A 21738-nucleotide genomic window follows, 5' to 3' on the forward strand; every position below is an offset into this window, starting at 1 on the left:
AGCTATTTATAAACAATAACATGCCCCCCTGCTGCTCCTCCTGAGGAGGACAGAATTGTTTAACACATTGTTTTAGGGACGTGAACATCTGTCTGCGCGAAACACATGACGCCACGGCGCAGCGTGAGGCAGCGGTAGCCAGACAGTCTTCAGAGATGCAATCAGAAACCTGTTGCCCTCTTTGTGCAATCCTCGTGATGCAACAGAAAGACTGATGCTGATATATGAGATCCAAATAGGCTGAGACATAACTCCTAAAAAGAAGCGTGTCCATTTTAAACCATCGTCTGCCCTCCTTGTGGGTAGACTAGGCTTCTTGGCATGGACATAAAGAGACTGAAATGAAAACATGGTGACATGGAGACCCACTCGGAGGAGCAAAAACCTCAAGCTTGGAATGAGAAGAGGCTCTGGCATGCTTTGTGGGGGGAAATACTGTTGTGTTGTGGGCCCACACCTTCAAAAGGGAGCACTAATCACAACATGTGATGAGACGCAAGAACAAAGACGAACGTCAGTAGAAAATAACAGCGTGGGAAACCTCTGCGAACTTGAGTTACAGCGACAAAAAGAGCCACCCCCATCCCCGAGCACATAGAAAAACACACATACACGTACAAACACAACGGCCCGCCATCCACCCCTGTCAGAGGCAAACACGAGGAAGTGCATCCATGCCGTCGAGCCGAAGCTGGTAGCAATAACAACATGAAATCAGCCAAAGAGCTTCCTCTCATTCATGTATGCAGAACCGATGACAATTAAGCGTGATGTGCACGGGCTGATAAGGATCCAGCTGCAACGTATCGGCCAGCAGCACACATCAACGTCTACTAGCTCTGTTCTGTTGATCAGGAGCTCTTCCTGATGCGCTTGCAGCCTCTGTCAATAGGAATCAATATATGATGGTTTTCATGTTTGTTTCAATGTGTGAAATATGTTATTTAGTAACTTGTAATTTAGTCTATAGGTGTGCACACTTACTATGAATGAATGAATGAACGATGCATTTATATAGCGCTTTATTGTGTATTGCTGTACACCCAAAGCACTTTTTTCCAATCATGTGGGGGGGTCTCTCCTCAACCACCACCAGTGTGCAGCATCCACTTGGATGATGCAACGGCAGCCACAGGACAACGGCGCCAGTGCGCTCACCACACACCAGCTACAGGTGGAGAGGAGAGAGAGTCACAGAGCCAATCAAGTGGATGGGGATTATTAGGAGGCCATGACGGTCAGAGGCCAGTGGCGGCAATTAGGCCGGGACACCGGGGTTACACCCCTACTCTTTACAGAAGTGCCATGGGATTTTTAATGACCACAAAGAGTCAGGACCTCGGTTTAACGTCTCATCCGAAAGACAGATACTAGTTCTTGACTGACAGAATAATATTATTAATGTTTGTTATTTGCAAAAATACAGAAGACTTGAACTGAATTTGAAATTAATTAGAACAGATTGATATACGTGTTATGAGGTTATATATTTTTATATTTTATATTTTTATAATTCTAAATTTGTATGACTATTTTAGGTTAAAATTCATAGAAAGGAAAATAGAAAATCAGGTCATAAAAGCTCAATGTACAATAATTACACAAGAATTTGAAAAAATATTTTAGATGGAATATAGCATATTTACATTTTCAATTCTGTTATATTAAAGTGTATTTCACAAATTTATATGGTTTATTTATATTAATTTGTATGCTATTTCTGTATGTTTGCATACTATGAATATATAGGCATATATCACCATATATATAAATATATATATATATATATATATATAAGAGCTATAAAAATCTGATTAAATGTAGCATGTTAACATTTTGAACTCTTTTTATTGATTTTTTTATTGATTTTTATTATACTTTTTATGCTAGTATGTTTTTGTTCGAAATGTTGTTATATGTGTGTAGGCTATATTATGAGCAAATATATTATTACATTTAAATAGTGTAAAACTATAAAACGTATTTTACATGCTTATTGCAAATGGAAAACCCTGTGTTTATTGCTGTGTACTTATTAGTGCGTTTAAAGGGACTGGTCGGTTTTAATTGTAATGTACCTTTGGGAATGCCGTCAAAGAAGGTACATGTTTGAGCTTCATGGACTACATTTAGACTTGGTGGCTTCTTCGTACACACTGCACTACTTCGGATGAGTTAGTATTAGATTACAGGTTCACACGCTCACTCGCAGACCGCCCGTCGCCCCAACCAATTGCCCCATTCATTCCAGCGCCGGAGACGACCGTCGCCCCTGATTGGTTATCAGCGCTCTGCTAAGAAACTTTCCCACGGCTAGCGCGTGCTGACAGCCGGCCAGCCACTCCTTTAGCTGGGCTAGAAAACACAAGCGCCGGCGGAACCCGGGGGCGGAGCTCCGCACTCACGGACGAACTTTCTATTGGCCCTTTGTTAAGCATATTCAAAAAGCGGGGCGGGGCGAAACTGGGACGTTGATAACCGACATGCCACTCAATCTCAGACTTGTTCGTTGATTGGCTCTCCACGGGTTTAGCCACGCCTCTTCTGGCGAGCTGCGGCGTTGAAATGATACCGTGGGAAAGCTTGTCGGTTCATACGGATGAACTTCTGTCTCACCTGACACACGCTGCGGATACGCTCTGTAAGATTATTGAAAAATGAAGAGAAATCACGACTTTAGCTCCTCAGACAGCGAGCTCGATGAGAATATCGAAGTGGAGAAGGAGAGTGCGGACGAAAATGCGTAAGTTAGCGGTCATTTATTTATTTTGGGTTGTTTTGCTTTTTTTGAGTGATGAAACGTTGAACTTGCAACAAACTGGAGAAGAAAATAACCATAAAATTAAATGTGCGCACATTTAATTTGTATCGCACACAAGATTTAAGATTATAATTTCATATCCCATGTCTGACAACGGAATTGTATGGCATATTACCTAGAAAATCGTTTCGTTTAGATGTTGGTCAATATCATGTTTCATAATGAATATCATATTTACTGTGTTCATATTTATCTTATGCATATTTTGTTTTTAAAGCGGTGTGAATTCTCCACTTGGTTCAATGTCTCCATCCACAACCTCTCAAGTGCAAGCGAGAAAACGTCGCAGAGGGGTAAGAGCATTTTTCATCGTTGCAAAACCCTGAAAACCTCATCTGTAATGCTGAACAAATGACTGTACTGTTCTTAAATGACTGTTATTAATGATTTCACAATCGGCTTGAACAGATCATTGAGAAGCGCCGCAGGGACCGGATAAATAACAGTCTGTCTGAGCTGCGCAGGCTGGTGCCCAGCGCGTTTGAGAAACAAGTGAGTGTCAATCACTGCACCTGACTCACATCTCACTTTCAGATGTCTAGCTTTTTTTTTAAAGTCTTATTATAGCTGAACTTTTTGTAAAAGGAAATGCTGGCATTAGATTGGCTCAATCCTGTATTAGTAGCCTATTTCATAAAAACAGTAAAGCAATTTTGTTTTAGAAATATTATTATTAATATATATATATTTTTAATTGATGTTTAAATAAAACTTAAGTGTGGCATAACCAACATGCAGAAAGCCATTTTATTGTCATGTGACAAGAAAATCATATAACGAAAGAGGACTACTTGCAACCCTCAAGATCTCTTGGTTTTTGCAAGACAACTCCTCAGAATTTATTGATTTGAAAATTTTGTAAACGTATATTCAAGGTGCAAGGAAAACATTTGAGTACTTTATACTTGATTGGGACCACTTGACAATTCATGGCATTTTTAGCATTAACAGTTTCCAAAAATATACTGTTTGAAACCAAAATAAGAACATGGCACATGGGTTTTTGAAATGGATTAATACAAAAAAATGTGTTTTCTTTTTTTTATCATCCCAAACATTCTTATTTGTCAATGAGCCCTGTATATGATATATCTAGTCTTACTTCTTAACTCATCAACACATTTGTTGTTCTCAGGGCTCTGCCAAACTAGAAAAAGCAGAAATTTTACAGATGACCGTTGATCATTTAAAGATGCTTCATGCAGCTGGGGGAAAAGGTAATTTTTATAACTAGCACTTATTTTAAAGAAAATACACTTTGAGTATAAATTTGGTTAATAAGCATTAATATATATGCAGCTTTATATTTATATTACAAGTTTTTATATTACATATTGCAACCGTACTACAGCTTTTTAAAATGTTTCACTACTTAAACGTACATGCTTTTATGCATTATACTATTTTCTAATGATTTATGTATAATAAAAGTTATTATAAAGTCTTAGCAAACAAAATTTAATGCAACCTTGCATTATGAGATCAACCAATGTTTGGGAATCTGCTCAAGGAAATTCCCACAGTGAAAATAATTACCAATCCCTGCACGACCGAAACAGGACGAACTAGACGTGTAAAGTGTCTTTTAATCTCAGTTGTTTATTTAGCATCATTTCAGTTTCACTCTCAGCCACTCCCAGTGAGAACTGCAGTGTTTCCTGTCATAAGCTGTAATCATTATCAGATCAGAGCGCTCAACAGCTCTCATTCTCTCTCACACAGGTTACTTTGATGCTCACGCGCTGGCCATGGATTACCGTGGCCTGGGTTTCCGCGAATGTCTGGCGGAGACGGCGCGTTACCTCAGCATCATCGAGGGCCTGGACAACACCGACCCCCTCCGCATCCGCTTGGTTTCACACCTGAACAGTTATGCCTCCCAGAGAGAAGCTCACTCTGGTTTGGGCCACTTGGCGTGGGGCTCTGCGTTCGGGACGCCGCCCGGACACCTGGCTCACCACCTCCTCCTGCAGCAGCCGCGCAGCACCAGCAGCCCTCCATCCTCCAGTGCTTCATCACCCTCCTCCTCATCTCCATCCGCCCCCTCCACAGAGCCGCATGCCCCCAGCAGGCTGACTGGCACGGTGATTACTGAGGCAGGGCAGACAGGACCGCTGCGGGTGCCGCCCAGTTCCTCCCTGCCTCCTGGGCTCACACCCCCTACTACATCCAAGCTTTCTCCACCCCTCCTGACGTCACTTTCGAGCCTGTCGGCGTTTCCCTTCCCGCTGAGTGCATTTCCCCTGCTGTCTCCGAGTTCGCTGGGCCCCGCGACTCCCTCCAGCAGCCTGGGGAAGCCCTACAGGCCTTGGAGCATGGAAATAGGGGCCTTCTGAACTTGAACACATGAACGCTGTGGACAGACAGTCAGTTAGAAATGACTTTTTCTGTAACTTCTGACTATTTTGAAGAGATGGGCAGAACCGCAGACTTGTACAAAGGGAAAAAACGAATACAGATCCGATGTACTTATTCCAGTTACCCTGTCTTTTAAAGCTGTCCTGTCTCAGGTTGAGCAGAGATGAGTTCTAGGAGAGGGTCAGGTTCTCGCACATCAGTTCTGAGCAAGTCTAGTTCTTTTGTCCCTCAGTGGAGAAAGGTAAACTAATAGAGAGAGAGAGAGAGAGAGAGAGAGAGAGAGAGATTGGAGCAAAAGCAGATGAGATGCATCACTGAATGGGTGTTAATGGAGTTAAGCTCAAACCAGATGTCCATTTAATGGGACAGTTCCCCCAAAAATGAAAATTCTGTCATCATTTACTCACCCATAATCTGTGGAAGATAAAAGAAGATATTTTGATGAATGTTGATAACCAAACAGTTTTGGGTGCCATTGACTTCCATTGAATTTTTGTCCAAGCGGGACCCAAAACCATTTGGTTACCAACCAACAATCTTTAAAATATCTTCTTTTATCTTCCAGAGAAGAATTACAAGGAATATAGGAATGACATTATGGTAAGTAAATGACAGAATTTTCTTTTTTGGGGTGAACTATCCCTTTAATTATGTTAAAGATAGTAAAGAAGTGCTTTGATCACATGAAACATATATTTGCATCCTAAATCGTCTCCTTCAGAATGACAGGCAGGATTTGAATTATTTTGTGAGGAAATATGTTCAGCATTTCCATGAAATTGAAAAACTATGCAATGAACTTGACACTGATGTTTTGCAATTGTCCCTCTGCAAATGTATATGAAACTATGCAACTGAATCTGTATTCCTCAGCTGAACTTGATGAGTACTTTATTTTTATAAAGATTTTAAGTCATTTTGGCCAGTGACCTGCTGTGTGTGTTTATTTCTTTAAAATGTTATGAATTAGTTGTTTGCTGGGACAGACCACTGTTAAACCTTTACAGAGACAATCTAGATAGACAATCTCTCAGAACTGCACTAATTTAATTGTAGCAAAGGCACTCTTGGATTTGTCCATAGCAGAGTTGTTTGCTCACGTGCATAAGTTCCCCCCTTCATGCACCAGATCATCTCTCTCTCTTAGTTAACTGTACTTGAGGAGTGTTTTGGAAAACCAGATTGTTTTGTGGTAATAGGGAATTTGCACTGGCAAATCAGATGAGACTAGGGGAATAGATAGTACTGGAAGAGATGATGTGGTACTGTGCCTGTCCCTCACTAACCTGTGTGACTTTCCTGTAATAAAATGAAATGTGTAGCTAATAACCCTGGACTTGTGTATTCATGTCCTGTTTTCATTTTTGACATTGTCATTGATACATTCAAAATTACAAATGCGTATATACTGGTACCATAACACTTATCAGTCGATATTACAGATTTAAAATGTTAAATGTCATTTTTAACCAATCTAATGAAAAAACTTACTGTACATTATAATGTTTTGCATAAATATTCAGCATTTTATATACATTTAAAATTCATAAATTAACCATTTAAAATCATTGGTTTAGTTTTGAGTGCTTTAAATGTAAAAAATAAATACATTTATTTTACATTTATTTAGACTTTAAAAACTGGTTTAATATTATAATTAAAAATTATAACAGAATATAATTTTAATGTTGGCCATTTTTTATTATTATTGGCCATTACATAAAAAATAATTATCAGCTTATTGGTATCAGTCAGAAATTTAAAATTTGTGCATTTTTGACAAATCTCAAAATGAATGTCTATTTTTTTATACTGTACATTATAATGTTGTGATGCATAAATTCAGCTGTAGAATTTAAAATGATTGGTTTTAGTTTTTTGTGTTTTATTTTTAATTCATTGACAATCATTTAATTAAATTAAATTATCTAATTAATTATAATTTTAACATTTGTCCATTTTTTTTTTATTATTGGCCCTTACATGAAAATTATCAGGCATCAGCCAAAAATTTAAAACTGGTGCAATTCCAATCAAAATGATTACATATTTTTGTTACAACATGACCATATTTACAGACATCTAAATTAAAATGTTGTCAGGGCAAACCTCACAGTCTTAGAACGTTATGTGTAAAAAGTCAAAGAAAACTACATTCATGTTTTTATCATCCAGAATTGTTGGCGTGTTTGAAATGTTCCAGTCAGCCTCGCTCTTCACAGGCGGATATACATACATAAGCTATCTAATGAAAAAACTTACTGTACATTATAATGTTTTGCATAAATATTCAGCATTTTATATACATTTAAAATTCATAAATTAACCATTTAAAATCATTGGTTTAGTTTTGAGTGCTTTAAATGTAAAAAACAAATACATTTATTTTACATTTATTTAGACTTTAAAAACTGGTTTAATATTATAATTAAAAATTATAACAGAATATAATTTTAATGTTGGCCATTTTTTATTATTATTGGCCATTACATAAAAAATCATTATCAGCTTATTGGTATCAGTCAGAAATTTAAAATTTGTGCATTTTTGACAAATCTCAAAATGAATGTCTATTTTTTTATACTGTACATTATAATGTTGTGATGCATAAATTCAGCTGTAGCATTTAAAATGATTGGTTTTAGTTTTTTGTGTTTTATTTTTAATTCATTGACAATCATTTAATTAAATTATCTAATTAATTATAATTTTAACATTTGTCCATTTTTTTTTTATTATTGGCCCTTACATGAAAATTATCAGGCATCAGCCAAAAATTTAAAACTGGTGCAATTCCAATCAAAATGATTACATATTTTTGTTACAACATGACCATATTTACAGACATCTAAATTAAAATGTTGTCAGGGCAAACCTCACAGTCTTAGAACGTTATGTGTAAAAAGTCAAAGAAAACTACATTCATGTTTTTATCGTCCAGAATTGTTGGCGTGTTTGAAATGTTCCAGTCAGCCTCGCTCTTCACAGGCGGATATACATACATAAGCCTGGGTGGGGTGCCAGAGGCTCTTTTCTACACGGGGCAGTGGTGGCAGGGTGAGAGGGGGTCTTTCTGGGGACGGGAGGTCGCAGGTATGGGGAGGGGGTGGTGTGGGGTAATGGGACAGTGGGTGTAAAGAGATGTGCTCATGCTGTCAACTCTTCCATCAGCTCTTTGTTTCTGCGCACCTCCTGAGCATGCTTCTCCTGAAAGCACATAGTAATACGTAATACAGTAAATTGATTAGCATAAACATTACAGTTTATAGCTTAAAGTTGATATACTGTTGATTAAAATGAACAACATTCGTATTTTAAAATGCCTTTTGCAGCACTCTTATGTAGCCTACGTCACATTGAAATATTTTTATTGTGCTGTAGCGTCTACTTGTGACAGAAAATCAGATTTTTATTGATTTATTTATTGATTGAATAAATTTTATCTTCTATCCTGTAAAAATCACAGTGTCAGATAACTTTTCACAGTTACAGCATGCCAGTTTCTCAAGAAGGGGATAAATTATGCATTTAATTTGAATTCTTGTGTTCTTTTTTTAATTCATATTATTAAGCCTAAATGCTAAATCCAAAAAAATGCTGTTCTTTTGAACTTTCTATTCATCAAAGAATCCTTAAAAAATCAATCACTGTTTCCACATAAAATACTAAAGGTGACATATCATGAAAATCTGACTTTTCCAGGTTTTAAGTGCTATAATCAGGTCCCTGGTGCATCTACCAACCAAGGAAACGTGAAAAAGATTAACCCAGTAACTTTGTTTTGATAAGCTTTTTTCTGCAAGTGTCTGAAAAAACGAGCATGTCTGATCTCGCTCCCCTAGTGACGGCGCAAAGGGATTTCATTATAATATTACCGCCCCTTAATCTGTAAGTTTCCAGCCATGGCGCCATTATTTGAAGTGACAACAGTGTACTAGTTCTAATGCCATGACGAAAGTTTGAGCAAAACATGCTAATGCAATCATCTTTGTCTGCACAGACGAGCACAGAACACTGTTTAGAGTCCCAGCCTCAGAGGAGACAAGAGAGCAGTGGATTTATTGATTTATTTAGGCTACTGTATATTGCTGCTGCCACACAGATAAACTAAAATAAACATGCAATTTATTTCCCAGCTGTTTACCTTCACAGACATAACCGACTGTTTTTGTAACTCGTGTTTTTAACGTAAACTTGTGTGTGAATGAGAACTTAGTTTAGTACTCACATGCTGTGACAGCAGCTTTCTGTACGTGTGCTTCGGATGTGTGCGCTCAGAAAACCTTATATCAGAAGTTTAAACTCTGGTTTAAAACGCATGATTTCAGTGCGATAAACATGATAATCAGAACCAAAACAGATGTTTTTAGCAGGTCCAAGCTGTAATGGTGCAGCTCTATTCTGGAAAAGGGGGCGGGGAGCAGCAGCTCATTTGCATTTAAAGACACAGGCCCGGAAAACAGCTTGTTTCTGCTTCCACTCAAAATAGGCATTTTCAAAATGATAATAAATGATCTGTGGGGTATTTTGAGCTAAAACTTCACAGTTACATTCTGGGGACCCCTGAGACTTATATTACATATTGTAAAAAGGGGCATAATATGTCACCTTTAAACATCACAACTGTTTTCAACATTGATAATATTAAGAAATGTTTCTTGAGCAACAAATCAGCATATTGAAATGAAGACTGGTTCAGCTTTGCATCACAGGAATATATTACATTTTAAAATACATTAAATAATTAAAAAAAAAATTTAAATGAAAGAAAATTAAAGTTTTTTAAATTGTAATAATATATTACAATATTACTTGTATTTTTTGTACTGTTTTCTCTGTATTTGTGATTAAATGCAGCATAAGAGACTTCTTTCAAAAACATAAAAATATTTTTAAGAAATCTTGCTGACCCCAAACTTTTGAAGTTTTTAGTGTAAGTACCTTCTCATGCAGTCGTTCCAGCATGGCTGCAATGTGGGCGTCACGGTTCTCCTTGATCTGCTCCATCTTCATGATGAGTTTCTCCTCCGCCATCCTGCTGAAGTTGCTGTTCTCCTCCATGGCTTTCAGCAGGACGTCCCGCTCGTGCTCACGTTTCTCAGCCAGGGCCCTCAGGACGTGAGCCTCCTGGGACTGGAGAGGAAGAGCGGGGCAGAGTCATAGGAATAATCTGTTTATCAGTTCACATTAAATAAAAGTGTAAGGGCATTAAATAAATAAATAAATAGCAAACATCAAACATAAGCTACATGGATATATAATACAAATTAATGGGCAACTCACTCTCCTCCTGTCCTCTGCTGCCTCCAGCTTCTTCTGGATGTCCTCCAGGGACATGTCCCTCTTTTTGGGAGGTGTAGTGATGCTGTAGGAGCCGTCAGCCGTGGGAGAGGGTGGCTTGAGGATGACCTCAAAGGCCTGGCCAGAAGCCCGCTTGTTAATGGGCTTAACCTCCATGTCTAAACACACAAGACATAAAGTAAAATATATGCTGTGTATTAACTGCAGTATGTCAGGCAGTAAATATTCCTCTACACATTGGTGAGGTATGAGCATCCGGATCCATGCAATAAAATGCACCAACTGCCTTCTGCTCATGAAATGAGCTCGTATAACTTTGTTAAACAGCCATCCTGACCATTTATCAGACATTTATTGATCTATATTAGCTGTTACAATAATAAATGTGTAGTATTGCTGCTACACATACAGGCCAATAAAAAGCTATATTATGAAGATCAGACAGAATGAACACTATAAAGCACAACATATTATTGTAAATTCCTTCTACACTGCTTCTCATTACCGGTATTATATTTTCATTTCCTACCTTCAAACTCGCCCATGATGTTCTTGCGTGCCTCTGGGTAGAGACAGGAGCAGATGAGGGAGACGAGGGAGAGCTCCTTCATCTTCTCTTTGTATGCTGCGGGGAGACACATCAAACAAAATATTGACCCAGATTCTCTCTCGCTGTTTTATGAATGATTATTCGAAACTGCATCGTTAATGTTGCAGAAAATAACCCAAATCATCTAGGTACACTGACTAACATAAAATATTAAATTTTTGTAGAATAAGTAGTGAGTCTAATATAAAATACTAAATTTTAGTGGAATATGTACTGAGAAAAATTTAGCTAAAGAATCATTTTGGAATATATATAGATATACAGTAAATGTATACAAATATTACATAATGTAATGTGTGTGTGTGTGTGTGTGTGTGTGTGTGTGTGTGTATGTATATGTATGTATATAAACATACATTGTATACATGACGTGTGTGTGTGTGTGTGTGTGTGATTTTAGAAATGTTTATATTGTATATAATTTTTTTTAATATTAAAAAAATTACATTAATAAAATACAAAACAATTAAAATATATATTAAAATTATTTAAAATGTATATATATATAAAATTGTATATTTAATATATTATTATTATTATTACTATTATACATATAAATTACTCTACATACTATAGATAGATCGATACATTGCTAGATAGATAGATATAATGTTACTATTGAAAGCTACTGTACTGTATCTCTAAGAAAAAAGTAATAGTAAACATTTTAATAGTCAATGTATAAACGATTATTTAAAATTGCATTGCAGAAAATACCGAAACAAGTCCACTGACTTTATAAAACTAATATATTACATACATATATACATACATACATGTGTGTGTGTGTGTAGTGTGTGTAAATTAATATATTTAATATATACAGATATTAATGTTTGATATTATTTTAATGTTTTATAAAAATAGAAAATAGTAGAGGGTCCCGTGTTTGGCTAAGAGGTTGGGTGGTGGGGGATCACAGAGTACAAAATCAATCAATCAATCAATAAAGCATGCAAGCCTTAACAGCACTATGTTTTCATTAGAGCTTTCTAAGGAAAAACCAGCAGCCGTGTCCTTACATGCTCTGGTTTCCTACAAGACAATGTTCACCACAAGCTCCACCATCCCCCACAGTCCAACCTTTAGGGTTACATTATTTATTAGAATCCATTTTTACTCTGACTACTGAGGGTGTGTGTGCGGGGAGTGAGTCGGCAAGACCAGAGAAAACACAAGGCCAGACAGATTTCCAGATGGCAGTTTATGACGGCTACACTGATCCTACCCCAATCATTCCTCATCCACAACTTCAGAATTGTTTTTTTCAGCATTAAGTGCAAACAAGCCTAAATCATACAAACATCAGTGATGGCTGATGCTACGTGAAGCATATTAATGTATCTGATTTTCCTTGAACACACAAGGCAGCATTTATCAAGGCCAGTGCATTTAAGTTATAAATCAATGTCTTGACGGCAGCGCTGTGTTGATGTTATCAAAACTGTGAACGCTTGGGGGGTTTTTTCAGCTGGATTTCAAACTGCTATTATGCTTTCCAGCATCAACCTACTTTCTTCACTCTCTCCGCCCAGAGGAGCCTGGAAAAATCTGATCAACTCCCTCTCGCTCCCTTACGAGCTTATTAATCCCTCACAAATAGAGGATGGAGAAACCCGGGAAGCAAAGAAGTGAGAGAATCACTGTGTTCACTCCCGCCAGGATTAAAAGCCCTCTGGCTGGCTCATTTTGGTGTAGGGGGCTTTAATTAGTAATTACTGGAGCAAACCATTTCTTCCGGTAAATTGAGGGGGTGGCGATGGAGGTTTAGTGCTGTGATTTTGAGTGTTCCCAGACCTCGGAAAGCATTTCTCTCCTGCTGTCTAGTCAGAGTGAGATAAGGACGATAGACAGCTCACTGAAGCAAGTAATTCAGGTCAGCCGGCTGGTGAGCAGGTGAAAAGGATCTCACACAGACGACTGCATCTGTATGTGTGCAAAAGTGTGCTCTGACCGAGAGCTTCTGCTGGAAAATATCAGGTTTGTTATTAGAAAAGAGTATTTGCCGTCTGGAGACCACACCCTTGGCTTGAGATGTAGATATTGTGGCAACTGGTCAAAAATACATTGATTATTGATGTAATGGGACAATAAAATATTACATTGTGTTACAGTAAGTAATTGTAATTCTTTGTATTTTGGCATAACTATTTCTTATATATCATACTTTTATGCACTCATTTTTACAATCAGGCACAACTGTAAAAATCACTTAATCTAATTATATATTATTGTGTGTGTGTGTGTGTGTGTGTGTGTGTGTATGTATGCATTGCATATAAGTTTACATAAGATAATCTAATATTAACTTTACATACTCATTTAATCTAATTACAATTTTTACATGAACTAAATGTTTTTCTTGTGACTGATTCTTATACATAATACTTGCATGCACTAGTTTACATACTGTATGTATTATACATAGTATATTATACACCTATTACAATATATATATATATAAATAAATACACACACACACACACACACACATATATATATATATATATATATATATATAGTTTAATAATTAATTTTAACATACTATTAATTTTTACATTAAGTAATTCTTATTCTCTGTGCTTGACTGATTATGACTTAATAAATCATACTATCATGCACTACAGTGATGCAGACCATGTATTGAACCACCACTAAATATGAAGTAGAATAGAAATGTGCGTTGCTCAAAATTTACGGGCCAGTGGACGAGCGAAATGTCCTTTGTGTGGTTTGTTTGATAATGCATCAGCATGCCCACCCTGGAAATCAATAATTGCCCCTCCCACCTCCCGCTTTCTCTCTCACACATATTCTCTGTCCACTGCAGCTGCACGGGCAAATGCCCCTCCAGATCTCTCAATGTTCAGTAAATATCATCCGTTCACACTAAAACCACTTCACTTCATTTTAATGAGTAAAACTGGCTTGAGTCCTTATGAAACTTTTAACTTAAAATTAGTTTTTATGACTAATATATATATATATATATATCATATCATATAGTTGACATTAAAGCCTAAAAAAATCATTAATCTTAAAAAGCAATAGCCGCACCCCTCTGTTGTGCAGCATTGCTGAATGTGTATATTTGAACTTTAGGTTCATGATTAATGGAGTTTGATTGGATTAGTCATACTGTCTTCAGTAATCCAGTAACCATAGATGATAAACTGGGGTTACGTTTAGGAGATCTATAAAGTATATATGACAAAGACAGGCACCTGTCAGCTCTTTTTTTATATATGATATGTATTTCTGACAATGAAATTGTGGCTAATTATCCAATTTTCTTATTTTGATCTGGTTGACTTTAGAGGTATAAATGGTGCTGACAAACACACCAAGGTCTTCCTGCCGGCTCTTTTAAGCCCTATAAATATTCCAAGTGTATTGATTATATTGACTGACATGTTCTTTCTCATTAGCAGGAGGATTCCCACAGGCATTTGTCGGTGCATTTCTTGTGTGTTCTGTGAAATGAAATGAAATATCCTAAAGACACAGCTCCGTGTAATTGCATTGCATGGCAGGATCAAGTGCACATAAGTGGTTTTCCACAAAATAAATGTCTCTTCAAGTTGTCATTTAACATTCTAAGTGAGATGACAGCTAGAACGGAGACATTCAGCTACAGTCCACCAATGCCCTGCCCTGCAGGCATCTTGCAAAGACGCGATAAAGCCGATGCACACCTTGTCTGTCTATGGTATGCCCCAATTTGGCCGCCTACAACATAATCCAGAATCACAACAGCACTGAGACATGCTTACCGGCGAGACGACTTGAGCCCTGACACACTTCCATTTAAAACATCAATCATCTGATACTGCAGTCTGCCTCTCATACAGCGCTAGAAATGGTGTGAACGAAAGGATGTACATGCAAATCCACAATTACACCTTAAAAACTTGTGTTTAATCAACAAGGAGGTTTTTTTGAATTATTAATTGGGTTAAACATAAACATGTGACGTGTGCTGGTAGACTGAATATGCCATTGTAGGTGTGGGAATATATTCTTATATACCCATTATAAATGAGATCAAATAAAAATGCAGCCATTCTTTAATAAACCCACCGGCTAATGAGTCATGCTCTCAAATCAGCGAAAAACCACTGGCAATAAACCAATTACCAACCTATCATTTGTGATAATTGGCAAAAAATGAAGGAATATAGCCTTTATAACAAACATACCAACATTGATAAAAAAGCTATTTCAAACAGCCTAATTCATTACCATGCTGTATTTCCCTATTTAAGCTTTGTTTGGCAATAAATTTACCAGCCACATCTAGCTCATTTGATGAAAAGGATAAAAATGTCATGTATAGAGGATGTCAAAAGCTTTAAACTGTTCTGAGTCAGGTATTGCCAGGCTTTACAGGGTTTTCTGGAGGCTGAAACACAGAGCTGGATCTTTGGGTGGGGTCCTTCTGCATTATGCTGGAGATGCATGAGCCGGCAGGTGCACTGACACATAAGAAAATCATTTTAAGGCTTTTTAAAGCATGTGTCGGTGTATTTTAAGAGATATGCACACCATTTAATGCTTTTTCTCATTTATAAAGTCCCCGTTTTTTAAGCAAACCGCACAGCCATATTTGAAAATAAAACACGTCATGTATAGAGGATGTCAAAAGCTTTAAACTGTTCTGAGTCAGGTATTGCCAGGCTTTACAGGGTTTTCTGGAGGCTGAAACACAGAGCTGGATCTTTGGGTGGGGTCCTTCTGCATTATGCTGGAGATGCATGAGCCGGCAGGTGCACTGACACATAAGAAAATCATTTTAAGGCTTTTTAAAGCATGTGTCGGTGTATTTTAAGAGATATGCAAACCATTTAATGCTTTTTCTCATTTATAAAGTCCCCGTTTTTTAAGCAAACCGCACAGCCATATTTGAAAATAAAACAGCACGCGTGGAAGGAGAAAGCAGATTTATATATCTAGCCTATCTAAAATAATTTTTCATCTGACAGACCTCTGATTCTCCTGCATCAGGGTCTATTGTGCATCTCTCAGCATCAAAGAGACACGGATCGGCGAACAAAATGAAGGAAGGTTCGTCTTACCGATCGCAGTTTTGGCCATGGCTGGAGTTGTTGCGGCGACTGGTGCGTCTCTGGTCTGTTCGTTGGCGAGGAACCGGTTCGCTCTGATAAGGCACTGAGTCAGCAGAACGGCGCTCTGAGGGAAAGAGTGCGTGTGTTCAATCAGATTGGCTGCTGTTGTCCCTTCACGCGCACTTCCAAGTGAAAGGCTGTCGCGCGCCCGGTTTAATGTACAGGAGGTTGTCAACGGAGAGGAGCGCACAAGGTGACTAATTGCGTCTCCCCCTTTTTCAGCAGTGGTGCAGCCCGCTCATGCACAGCTCCCATTGATTTATATTCATTTTATATGGTAAACTACATCAGAAGACGGTGGTTACTGGAAGCGCTGGGGTATCATTGGATACAGTAACCTATGAAGCACGAATAATCTCTTATGGATTATTTTATCTGAATAGCTAAACTAGCTGTGTCTGTCATCACTGCATCAACTGCATAAAGCTCCGTCTTCCTTAACGGTATTCACAATGATGATATCACTTGAACAGCATTTTATAATTAATTTTACATAAATTTGGGGAGATATGATGGCAGAAGCACCGCAAAAGCAGCACTGGGACACGGAGTGCCCCTCCCAGCACTATCAAGGGTCCCTTGAGATTAAATGGCTGTTTTATGCATGATGTTTTTATGTGCGTCACATGTATCTCAATATTTGTCAATATTATTTAGTTATTTTTCAATTAAAATTATTACAACTACTTTAGAACATATAAAAATATGTTTAGCGATATTTAATGATTTGATGAATAAAACATAATAATAAAATACAAAATAAAATAAAAATAAATCACTTTTTAGCTCCAGACAGGATCTATGAAATGAACAGAACCAATGTAGCTGATGATAACATACGTACATACAAAATGTCAGAGTAATTCTTGGTGTAATACAGCTAAAAGTGCATAAAGAAATACAAAATTGTACTTCTTTATCCATAATAAATATGCCCATGTAGTCCCATTCAGCCATGATTTATCATACATGTATATGCACATTCAGCTCCGGCACCCATTAGAAATGCTCATTGCAGGCTATGCAAGCATCAATTATGAAAGAAGCGAAGACTGCACAATAAATAATAAAAGTTCTGGTGTCTGAACAAAGCGGGTTAGAAATTGCTCAGCAGTACATGAAGGATAGCATGAGTTGCATTACTAGAAATATGAGACCTCTGTATTATTTTACATTGTAGATTAAATAATCCATAGGCCTTGTTGGCATTTCAGAAACAAGCAATCCTGCAATCTCTTAATTTAAATAATAACACAATATTATCCTCATGTTTTAATTTTTATGTCTTTTCACTCTCCAAAACTGAAGCCTTAATCTTGTACTGACAGACATGTCAGCTCAGGGTCACGCCTAAAGATTCATGATCAAAAGACAGCACTGCATTATCATTTTCAACCACGTGGTGGTGGCATTGAATCCTTAATTAAGGAAACAACAGAGCTGGTTATAGCCAAGTGCATGGCTTCATTTACAACATTTCATTAGGAAAAATGTTCTAAGATAAGACAAAACGGTACATATGTTCAGAGGACAAATTGGTTTATCAGTGCAGCACTAATCTTACAGTTGCCGCTGGTTATGCTGAATTACCTAAACATTAAAAAGGACAAAGCAAATGAACCAGATATCTAGAGTCATTTATTAATCAAAAGGGTTTCCTTAATGAGTTTAAAATGAGCTTTGGTTATGCTTGAATGACACTTCTGTATAAAGACTGCATAGTTTTCAGATATGGTCATTGGGAATTTAATTTAAAGAGCAGTGAGAGAATTATTGTAAATGTGAAAAATAGTTTCACTAAAGTTCATGGTTACTCTTTAACTAAGATATCTGAGCCAAACTGGGGTTCTATTATGTTTCCAGCATAGCAATGATCAAGAATGCATTGTACTCACAACACAAATAAGCAGGGAAAGCAAGAGCTTTTAATAAATAAATCCAACACAAATCTCCTTTAAAACCAGTTGCTTAGTTCATGAAAAAGTTCACTCTGTAACATTTGATAGCACCTTATTTCTGCTTTAGCTAGGCTATTTAGAACAGAAATTATTTGCCTCATTGAACAGCTGAGTGAGCAGAAGCACAAATTCACATCATTATTAAACTGGCTGTGAATTTCAAGAAGTTAAATCCTTGTGCACTTTCTATAAATACGGTAAGACTTTGTTGCCCAATTAAAAAAAAAAAAAGCTTTAATGCACAAATTACACGTTTTTTGGTGTGATGACTCTCTGACGAGGCTGGTTGTGCCTTGGTGGCCCATCTCATCACGTAGCTCTCTCAAGACAATACTGTACTCTTAAACTGGGCAGGCAACACTAGCTGCATTCGTTGTGATGTTTTACGCTAAATTATGCCATACTTGTCCAACAACAGCTTGTCCTACTCACGCATTAGACCTCTAAATAGGATTGGCTGACTGCCACTGCTTTGAAGTAGCAAGTAGTCTATGATTTCTTTGACATTCTTGTCATCCCTTTGTGCTTCCTGAATCTCCTCTTTTGATAATGATTCTATTATGTTTCCAGCATAGCAATGATCAAGAATGCATTGTACTCACAACACAAATAAGCAGGGAAAGCAAGAGCTTTTAATAAATAAATCCAACACAAATCTCCTTTAAAACCAGTTGCTTAGTTCATGAAAAAGTTCACTCTGTAACATTTGATAGCACCTTATTTCTGCTTTAGCTAGGCTATTTAGAACAGAAATTATTTGCCTCATTGAACAGCTGAGTGAGCAGAAGCACAAATTCACATCATTATTAAACTGGCTGTGAATTTCAAGAAGTTAAATCCTTGTGCACTTTCTATAAATACGGTAAGACTTTGTTGCCCAATTAAAAAAAAAAAAAAGCTTTAATGCACAAATTACACGTTTTTTGGTGTGATGACTCTCTGACGAGGCTGGTTGTGCCTTGGTGGCCCATCTCATCACGTAGCTCTCTCAAGACAATACTGTACTCTTAAACTGGGCAGGCAACACTAGCTGCATTCGTTGTGATGTTTTACGCTAAATTATGCCATACTTGTCCAACAACAGCTTGTCCTACTCACGCATTAGACCTCTAAATAGGATTGGCTGACTGCCACTGCTTTGAAGAAGCAAGTAGTCTATGATTTCTTTGACATTCTTGTCATCCCTTTGTGCTTCCTGAATCTCCTCTTTTGATAATGATTTGTAATGTTCATCATCAATTTCCCTGCATGCCTGTGCACCCTGACAGACTAAGTGGTGGATCTGGGTCGTTCTGGACCTCCACAACTTGTATTGTGGGTCCCACACACTCTGTTGAAAGCTCTTCTGTACATTCTCACATTACTGTCTCTATATTAAATGGCATTCTGGATAGTGAATCAGCATCTACATTCTCTTGACCTGGGCGATAGCGAATGGTGAAATGGAAGTCTGCAAGTTCAGCAACCCATCTGCATCCAGTGCACTGCAAAAAATGCTTTTCTAGCTTAGATCTTTTGTCTTGTTTCCAGCCAAAATATCTAAAAATTCTTAAATCAAGAAGGATTTTCTAGACAAGTAAGGGGTAAGAAAAAACATCTTGTTTTCTGTTTGATGATTTTTCTTACCCCATTGGCAGATTATTTAGCTTGTTTCAAGCAAAAACTCACTTCAATTCGACTTGTTTTTTCTGAAAACAAGACAATAATTTTTACTTGTCTAGAAAATCCTTCTTGATTTAAGAATTTATAGATATTTTGGCTGGAAACAAGACAAAAGATCTAAGATAGAAAAGCATTTTTTTGCAGTGTGGCATTTAACCTTGTAGAGGACAAAGGTAACACATAACAAAGGGGTTTGTTATCACTGTACATGGTGAAGGTAGGTGTATAATATAGGTAGTCTCGAAACTTTTCTGTTATAGCCCATTTGAGGATTAGAAACTCCAGTTTTCCACTGTGCAGGTGGTAGTTTTTCTCTGCAGCTGTCAAGATTCTTGAGCAATAACCTATTACTCTTAACTTGCCGTTTTGATTTTGATACAAGACAGCACCCAGGCCTTGATTGTGCAAATCATGTGAAGTATGAATGGCTGAAAGAAGTCAGGGAACCCCAGACTTTGAGTTTTTTTTGCCAGTGTTTTTTTTTAACCTCACTGATCATGGCCATTATTGCAAAATGTGATGCTGCCACTGGTAATACAGACTTCATTGACTGTACTGACCCAAGCTCAGTTTTCCCTGCAAGCCTGATATCATGATCTGTGATGTTCTGCACACTGATCTTGACCACTGGACGACTTCCATTCTTTAGAGTTAGTAGAGTTTCCAGAGGTTCAAGGCCATCTGGACATTGTGCATATACATGTGGCTCGAACAAGAAAACAGTGTCTTGCTTAAAGGAGTGGTTGACTGGTTTTGTTCTAGGCCAGTCTAACATGTGTTCATGCTTTGTTTAAAAAAAAAACGCATTATTTTTCACATATATTTACCTTTATTCTTCACCGCTCTGTCTCTTCTCTAACGCGCTGATCATTTCCTGCTTTTATGAAGCCCCTCCCTCAGAAATACGTGATGGACTCTGATTGGTTAGCTAGTCCAGTGTGTTGTGATTGGCTAAACCGCCTCTGGTGCAGTCTGAATGTCCCGCCCCTCACCTCAGCGGCATGTGCTCCGGTTGTATAGTAAACAATGGCGTCGTCTATCCACCTTTTTCTTGTCGTAAAAATGGGCGTGGCCATTTGTAAATTCTATGGGTCTGGCTTCCGGTCTCATCTACGTCCACTCTGTCCAGCTATTTTTAGCTGAACAAAACAGTTCGTTTTGCTGCTTGATATTGAAAGTTGGTCTTATCATATTATTTTAATGTATTATCTTAATTATGAACACACTGGTTTGTAGTGCAAACAGTTTTACCATTTACTGCACGTTGTTATTCTTCTCGTTATTTCCCTATAGCGGCTATTGAACCGGAAGTCTCACCCATAGGCTTACTTCCGCATTGAAGAAAAAGGTGGATATTGCTTATCAATTTGAGCCCGATTGAGACCCAGAGGATATTAGTGAAAAAGATCGCGCAGAACCTGTGCAATTACGGCTCTTAATGGAATGTTTGTTTGTTGTTGTCTCATACTTTTAGATACGCTGTTATTTGTGAATGCTACTGCTTCTGTTAGCTTTTAATATACGGTTTTATCCTGATTAAAGCTTTAATACAGTACGGCAACTGCACACGCATCCATGTATAACGCTTCTCATAGCTATGTGAAAATAAGTGTATAAATGGAACAGAGCTGAGCTGATGATCTGAATGAGAGAGAGAGATGCCAAGCAGGTGACGTGACGAACAGTATTAAGAACCGCTGCTTTTGAACATTGATTTTGAAACTTGTGAATTCTTTAGAATCATTAGAAGACAGAATCGTGATTCATATCTGAATAGATTTTTATGTGCACCCCTAGTTTTCTCTTCCTCTTCTCTAAAGCAGCGCAGCATGGCCTCGACCCCTTTCGTTGCATGTTCCCGAGGGCGGGGTTTATCTGGGTTTGTGACGTCACGAACCCGGG

At 37.6% G+C, this 21738-nt stretch overlaps 2 protein-coding genes across 4 annotated transcripts in view; one reads left to right on the top strand and one right to left on the bottom strand.

Annotated features, from left to right (window-relative positions):
- Nucleotides 1–2581: 2581 nt before the first annotated feature.
- On the top strand, nt 2582–5605 carry hey1 (hes-related family bHLH transcription factor with YRPW motif 1). Its single transcript, XM_016270800.1, has 5 exons — nt 2582–2743; nt 3039–3114; nt 3230–3313; nt 3957–4038; nt 4544–5605. The coding sequence occupies exons 1-5, from the start codon at nt 2658–2660 to the stop codon at nt 5155–5157; spliced, it is 942 nt and encodes a 313-aa protein (XP_016126286.1). The 5' UTR covers nt 2582–2657; the 3' UTR covers nt 5158–5605.
- Nucleotides 5606–8195: 2590 nt separating this feature from the next.
- Nucleotides 8196–21738, bottom strand: part of LOC107584262 (stathmin-2-like) — a 15234-nt gene continuing 1691 nt past the window's right edge. The window contains exons 1-5 of one of the 3 annotated variants that reach the window (XM_016270811.1): nt 16166–16440; nt 11022–11105; nt 10463–10638; nt 10121–10312; nt 8196–8386 (exon numbers count right to left, since the gene is read on the bottom strand). In XM_016270811.1, coding sequence (XP_016126297.1) covers nt 8327–8386; nt 10121–10312; nt 10463–10638; nt 11022–11105; nt 16166–16184 — 531 coding nt within the window. In that variant the 5' untranslated portion in view covers nt 16185–16440 and the 3' untranslated portion in view covers nt 8196–8326. Of the gene's footprint in view, nt 8387–10120; nt 10313–10462; nt 10639–11009; nt 11106–16165; nt 16441–21738 lie in introns of those variants that run through there. The other 2 variants (XM_016270809.1, XM_016270810.1) reach the window with 2 other exon arrangements.

Source organism: Sinocyclocheilus grahami, unplaced genomic scaffold (assembly GCF_001515645.1).
Source record: "Sinocyclocheilus grahami isolate Dianchi unplaced genomic scaffold, SAMN03320097.WGS_v1.1 scaffold58.1, whole genome shotgun sequence".
Taxonomy (NCBI): domain Eukaryota; kingdom Metazoa; phylum Chordata; class Actinopteri; order Cypriniformes; family Cyprinidae; genus Sinocyclocheilus; species Sinocyclocheilus grahami.

Bases quoted from the DNA above. Each gene is read 5' to 3' on its own strand.
- hey1 (XM_016270800.1), top strand. From the start codon at position 2,658: ATGAAGAGAAATCACGACTTTAGCTCCTCAGACAGCGAGCTCGATGAG. The intron at 3,115-3,229 runs GTAAGAGCATTT...CGGCTTGAACAG, and splicing joins CGAGAAAACGTCGCAGAGGG to ATCATTGAGAAGCGCCGCAG. The intron at 3,314-3,956 runs GTGAGTGTCAAT...TGTTGTTCTCAG, and splicing joins CCAGCGCGTTTGAGAAACAA to GGCTCTGCCAAACTAGAAAA.